General features: G+C 36.4%; 1 protein-coding gene across 1 annotated transcript; it reads left to right on the top strand.

Moving 5' to 3' along the window:
• The first annotated feature begins 4,013 nt into the window (after nt 1-4,013).
• On the top strand, nt 4,014-7,004 carry LOC112520947 (receptor-like protein EIX1). Its single transcript, XM_025129573.1, has one exon. The coding sequence runs from the start codon at nt 4,014-4,016 to the stop codon at nt 7,002-7,004; it is 2,991 nt and encodes a 996-aa protein (XP_024985341.1).
• Nucleotides 7,005-7,490: the final 486 nt, after the last annotated feature.

The raw sequence follows: 7,490 nt of genomic DNA, 5'->3' as shown, positions 1-7,490 counted from the left end.
AATCTCAATTGGTAATAACCAACCAGAATGAGTAACAAGTGACCTGAATTGCTTGAATGAAGGGTTTCTTTTCCATAGTTTCGATTCTCACCCCACTACATACCATTTGAGAACATAAAAATGCGGAATATCTATTGAAAAAAAGTGGTGAAGTCAGAGTCACTTTCTCTAATCTTCCCAGAATGATTAATGGCATTTCAAAATACCAAACCCTTTATGTAGAAGTTAGGGCTGGAAGTTGAAATCGATAGTCAACTAACCTGGTGTAATCACCGTGATTGAGCGCGTCGAGGTCGAGTTATGGAGTTGCGAATTGGAAGTCGTGCGAACTGAGGCTGGAGTTTGTCGCTGCCTCGCTGGTGCCTGATGAATCGATGTCGTCCGAACTGCCAATGTCGAAGTCGGAGTCGGAGTCGGAGTCGTGAATACTGTAGAGATGAAAGAATGGACGTTTGAGTTTGGGACTTCAATTGAGGAGAGCCCATAGCCCAGGCCCATATCGATTTTATAGAAGTCCAGGCCCAATCTGGCCACACATGGATCAGTTCAGTTCGGTTGGTAAGAAAAATATGAACCGAACCACAAGAGACGGATACCTGATTATCTGAACCAAAATCGAACTGTAGGTTGAACTAAACTGTACTGAACCAAAATAAGACGGTTATCCTCGATCCGGTTCACGGTTATCCGAATATATAGAAAATATTATTTACAATATAAAAAAGATTTCGAAATATAACATTTAAAACAATTACACAACAAATAAATACCTAAAGTTCAAAACCGAAACCGACCAGTGAATACCTCTTTTTTTCTTTTGTTTTTTTATTTTCGAATTTTTCGGTTATCGGTTTTTTGGTTTCAGATTAAACGATTCGGCTCGATTTCTCAGTTTTCTGGTTTTTTTAACACTCGTAATCATATCATCTAGTTGTTACGATTTTTTTCATTTTGGACCATTTAAAAAAGATGTAAGCCATGAATTGAACCGAAATTGATCAATCCAGTTTCATTTGGTTCAAATACTTTCACAATTTGATATTCACATAAGATAAATTGAACTCTTAGCTATAACTATTTATACCCATGTGGCAATCGGAACATTCATGATGTTTAACATAAAATTAGTTAGTAATAACGATATAAGAGTTGTTTTTTTTTTTATATTATTAACGTTCAAGATTTTTACAAAGTCATAGAAGTTTTTGGTCCAATTCAAAGTTATATGTCTTTCATAGTTTGTCCTTATATTGTGTCACTTCTATGTAGAGATTCGAGCCCGGCGGTATTGGTCCCAAACACCATTCCCATAACTGGTCCTGGAGTAACTGATCTCTGCCTCAGTCCCGGTCCCAACCAAAAACCCAAGGTCCGGCTAAGGTACTTTGTAACTGGTTATGAGAACTGGTCCCGGTCCAGTCGGGCCCAAATCGGTCCTATGTGTTCTAAAAAGAAGTCGTTTTTTACATAATATTCTTTTTTCGAAGTTATTTTAAAGAATACAAAAGTGTTATTCTAATACACTTGAAAATATGTAAGTGGTTCAGTTAAGTACACTTAAAAAATAAGTTTTTTGCGAGAATACGACCTGAAATCACAAATCATAACAAGAATTGTGAACTGTTTTGAGTTGGTATCTTCTCTCATATATCATATACTTTATATATAGTGAATAGAGGGTAAATCAGACAAAAAAAAGTCAAAATGGGAAAAATGGTCATATGGTCGTTGGATATCGAGTATTGATAATAAAACAATAATATTTTGGGAAAATCAGGCCGGTCCTGGTACTCCATTGGTCTCAGGCTAGGTCGGGCCCATTTGACCATCTCTACTTCAATGTAGTCTCATGAGTCGTTTTGCTTTATTCGGATCCATTAGTATGTTTCTAGATTTATTCTTACGTTATTTTAGAACCAAAAGCTATCAACAATGTGGAAAAAAGAAAACATACACTAAATACAAATTTTAAAGACTTGAGTCTTGTGGCACTTTAATGGTGGACCATTTATTCAATTCTTCAACTTTTGTCTTATATCTCTTTTCCAAATTCCATGGAAACTACGTTGTTATGAAAACATTGTTTTAAGAGTGAATTGCACGGAAGGTCCTGTGATTTGCTCAATTTTGGATATGGTCCTTAAACGCATTATCTACGTCGAAGGTCCCTAACCTTTTATTTTCATAATACTAGTCGTCCCTCATGTTAACACTGTTAACTCGAAGTCCGTTAGCCACCCCATGTAGCCCTCATGCGAGGGGCAATTTCGTCAAGATTTGATTCGATAAATGTTCATCTTCATCTTAATTTCATCTTCTTTATGTGCCTTTAAATTCATTAAGGTAATTTATTATAAATCTTAATGTTCATCATCAACAAAATCAAGAACAAACCATTTGATAATAATGGTTCAGGCGTTGATGATACGAAACCTAGATGTGTGAAGATTGTAGGTGTGCAGTGTCACAAAAGAAGGCGTGTGTATGCCGCTGGAGAATTTTGGTCCAATTCAAAGTTATATGTTTTTCATTGCGTATGTGTCACTTCTATCTATTATCATCAATTGTTGCTTTATTCGGGCCCATTAGTTTCTTTTCTAAATTTATTCTCACGTTATTTGAGAATAAAAAACTATCAACATTACAAAAAAAAAAAAACCTCCATTAAATACAAATTTTCAAGACTTAAGAGTCGTGGGACATTTAATTGTGGACCATTTATTAAATTCTTCACCTTTGTCTTGTATTTCTTTTTCCAAATTCCACGGAAACTAAGGTGTCGTTTACCAAACGTTTACCCGGGTAAGCCCTTGCCAAGTCATACTACCTCACCGGATGAATATGGTAAGGACCAAAAATCTTACCCGGTAAAACCGAGACAAGGACCAAGAGTCTTACCCGGTAAGTGAGGGCAACGCCTCTTACCACAGCAAGCACTTACCGGGTACATTTCTCTTAATACCTCTTAATCATAATCCGTCATCTATCACATGGTTCATATTTTGGGGCTAGAAAAGATTTGTTAGCAAAAATTATTCATCTTTTATACTATTGTAAAAAACTATGATCTTTTATAATTTTGCAATAGTACGACCGATTCAAATTTCAGACGTAAAAACAATCTTACTGATCTAGATTTCAGACTTCAGGACTACCTCTTATAAATCAGAAGTGAAATCAAACTTCAGACTTCATCGGCTCTTAAAAAACAAACGCCACCATACTCTTATGATATAAAACAAAATGAAATATTGTTGTTTGGTAACTGTTCAGAATAAAATTAAGAAGCCGAATGGTTAAGGAAGGCCCAACATACAAAATCATTCAGAGAGTTTTATAACCATTAAGAGATATATTTTTTTTGTCAAACAAAACTCACCTCATAGCAAGTCAGAGACTACAGCTTAATGGAATTAGTAAGAGGTAAACAAACAATAATTTCTATATGTTTAACAAGTAATACCAGGATATTTGAAGCTTATTCCATCTCTTAATAATGGTGAATGTGGATAGGTTTCATTTAGGGTAAACAAGATGGTGCTAAGCAGGTTAGCATTTAAAATCGATCGATACGAACATATTAATCGAAGTTCCTTAGATTTTTATTATGGCTGTTATTCGAATTTCAGATGAAGACGACAAAGTTCCAGGTCAAATTTAAGGGATTGGTTCTAACTTTGAGCATCAAATTCACTTGGACTATATATTGAACATATAACCCAAATAATAATTACAAATCGACTTATCTGGGTCCATTTATTAGTAACATGGTAATAGTAATTACAAATTGATTAAGACCTGCATCCAAGTCTTAGTCTTGGAAATCTACTACTTGTAACTCAAGTAGCATACAGACCTTCACACTTGAAACTATTCTATAAATAAACCTTCATTGCTTCATGGATGCATCAAAACAACCACTTCCTTAACAAATCAAATCACTAAATACATATACATCAATTTTCATAGATTAAGCCATGATTTGGTTTTACTTTGTTCTTATTATTATTATTATGCTCTTGCTATGCCCAAACACTACAATTCTTGCCACTTGTTCTTCTATTGGCAACCAATCAGCAGCAGCAACAGATGGTAATTATGGTGGCATCAACAAGTCATGCTTCCACAAAGAGAAACAAGCCCTCCTTCATTTCAAAGCTTCCCTTCAAGACCCCCTTGGCCAACTCTCTACATGGAGACCTGCAGAAGATGATGATTGTTGTAAATGGTTTGGAATCACCTGCAACAACCATACAGGTCATGTAACAGAGCTTGACGTTCGGTCCTATCATCTTGAAGGTGAGATTAGCCCTTCATTGCTTAACTTAACCTACTTGAATCATCTTGACCTTTCCATAAATTCTTTCCACGGAACCATTCCTAACTTCATTGCTTCCATGACTCAATTAAGGTATCTTGACCTTTCCGATAGTTCTTTCAATGGAAGCATTCCAAACTCCATTGGTTCCATGACTCGATTAAGGCATCTTGACCTTTCCTTCAATATTTTACATGGAACCATTCCCAGGTCCATTGGTTCCTTGACCCAATTAAGGTATCTTGACCTTTTTTGGAATGCTTTTAATGGAACCATTCCCAGGTCCATTNATGGAACCATTCCCAGGTCCATTGGTTCCTTGACCCAATTAAGGTATCTTGACCTTTTTTGGAATGCTTTTAATGGAACCATTCCCAGGTCCATTGGTTCCTTGACCCAATTAAGGTATCTTGACCTTCGTTACAATTCTTTCAATGGAACCATTCCAACTGAATTTGGAAACCTCACAAACTTGCGAAATCTTTCACTTGGAAACTATGAAAGATTATCTACGATTCAAACCCTGGATTGGTTGTCTAATCTTTCTCATTTGCAACACCTTGATATGACACTTATCTCCCTAGCCAAAGCAAATCACTGGATAGATGTCATTCTAAGTCTCCCAGAACTATCGTATTTAAGTTTAGAAAGATGTGAGCTCTCAGAGGTCATGCATCCATATTCTTCATTTGTCAACTCTTCTTTTTCATTATCTATTCAGTTTCTGGATCTCAGTGGTAACAATCTCAACTCATCCATGTATCGTTGGTTGTTCCTATTAACAAGCAATAGACTTCTCTCTCTTSATCTCTCTGGGAACATGTTAGATGGGATACCCAAATATCTTGGAAATCTCTGTAGTTTGACATCGTTATACTTCTATAAGAACTCTGCAGTTGTCAATTTTACAGATTTTCTAAATAACTTGTCTGGATGCACATCGGGTACATTGCGAGATTTGTATGCTGACTCTAGCCAATTTATAGGGTCACTGTCCGACCAGATCCAAGAGTTTTCATCCCTAGAATATTTGTACCTACCTTATAATCACTTAAATGGGACTATGAGTGAAAAGGTGTGGGAACTACCCAATCTTCAAGGTCTAGATGTCTCTTCCAATTCTCTTGTTATCACTCCAAACATTGGAAAGTCAAAGGTTTCGTATATAGATCTTTCAAACAACTCACTTGTAGTGATTCCTTCCAAAGCTCATATCTCAAACCTTTATTATGTAGAGTATATTGATTTGAGTGCTTGCAATCTAGGGCCTTTCTTCCCCAAATGGATTCAAACACACAAAAATCTTACCCATCTTGATATCTCCAATAACAAAATTTCGGGTACAATTCCGGTCGAGTTTTGGAAGACATGGCCTTCACAATTGACATATTTGAATCTCTCTTCCAACAACTTCAACGGGAACATTTCAGATTTATCATCAAATTTTGTCCCCATGGCAATGATAGATTTGAGTTCCAACAACTTCTATGGGCCACTACCGAATGTTCCTTCCACTTTGGCATGGTTGAATCTTTCCAAAAATAAATTCTATGGTGGTATCTCCTTCTTGTGCCAAATTGTTGACGGGTTTTTGTCATTTCTTGACCTCTCCCACAACTCTTTAACCGGGCAACTTCCTGATTGTTTGTGGCATTTCAAAGAGCTAAGAGTTCTTAATTTAGGACACAACAATCTTTCTGGAAGGCTTCCTGCTTCTATAGGATATTCGATTCAACTCGAGGTATTGGATTTATACAACAACAACTTTTCAGGAGAATTGCCTATGGCTTTGAAGAATTGCACATGGTTAAGTTTTTTGAATTTGGGGGCCAACAAGATTTCTGGTAATGTGCCTGTTTGGATTGGGGAAAACTTAACATGGTTGTATGGTCTTATCCTAAGATCAAACAACTTGTTCGGACCCATTCCTTTACAACTATGTCATCTCATGTACCTTCAAATCCTAGACTTGTCAATCAACAACCTCAACGGAACCATTCCATCATGCGTGAATAACTTGAGTGCCATGGTTGACGGAAGGTTCTTGCAATATAACATTCATATGTATGGGGTAAACATGAGTTCCACTGGTACTTATGTTGACAACGCGATGATCGAGTGGCAAGGAAAGGAACAAGAATTCACCAATAATCTGGGATTATTGACGAGCATTGATTTGTCAAGCAACAACTTAACGGGACAAATCCCAAATGAATTAGTTGATCTTCATAAACTGCTTGTACTGAACTTGTCAAAGAACGCTCTACTTGGAGAGATTCCACGAAAAATTGGTGTCATGAAAGAACTTTTAACTTTGGATTTATCTAGAAATAAAATTTCAGGAGGGATGCCATCAAGCATGTCTAACATGACTTTGTTAAGTTACCTAGACGTGTCATATAATAAGTTGTCTGGGAGAATTCCATCTAGCACTCAACTCCAGTCCTTTGAACCTTCAAGGTACAACGGAAATGCAGGATTATGTGGACCTCCCCTTGCAAAAAGTTGTGGCATTGTTAGTGAACGTAATTGTGGTGAGGAAGGCATAAATGAACTTGAAAGATGGTTTTACATTGGTGGGTGCACCGGATTTGCTACTGGATTTTGTATAGTATGTGGTGCTTTACTTCTCAACCGTCACGGGAGACGTGTTTTTTTCCACTTTGTTGATAGCTTGAAAGATTAGGTTTACATAAAGGGGGTGGTGTTCATTCGAAAATTGCGCATGTGGTCTATATTTTCTTCTTTTTAACTTGTCGATTATCGTTGTTCTTGTTTTGGTGCTAAATATAGATTACTTGTATTTGGTAGGGGTTTTAAGTCCCAATGATGAATAAAATTGCCACCAACACCATGGGTGGCCATTCCCTTGTTGTGTGAGGACACCCATTAAGCTTTCTATTGCATGCCCAACTAGCTCCTTGATTGAAGCACGACCGAAATTAAGACCTTAATTAATTTATTGACACGATGAATACAAATTCGTTGTTTGTGTTGTTCATTTCAGTATCACAAGATAATCCAATATATACAAATTATCAAGAATTTTTTGCACCGTTTATTTCAATTCTTCACTTTTATATATACAACAGTGCTAATATTGTTAAATAGAAACATTAGTTCCTTCAACCAGTTAATCAATGAAAGCAATATTCAAATGAAAAGCCACCTA

The sequence above is a fragment of the Cynara cardunculus genome, assembly GCF_001531365.2.
Source record: "Cynara cardunculus var. scolymus isolate 2C chromosome LG 11, CcrdV1, whole genome shotgun sequence".
NCBI classification, from domain to species: Eukaryota; Viridiplantae; Streptophyta; class Magnoliopsida; order Asterales; family Asteraceae; genus Cynara; species Cynara cardunculus.
This window is presented reverse-complemented; position numbering and strand designations above follow the sequence as displayed.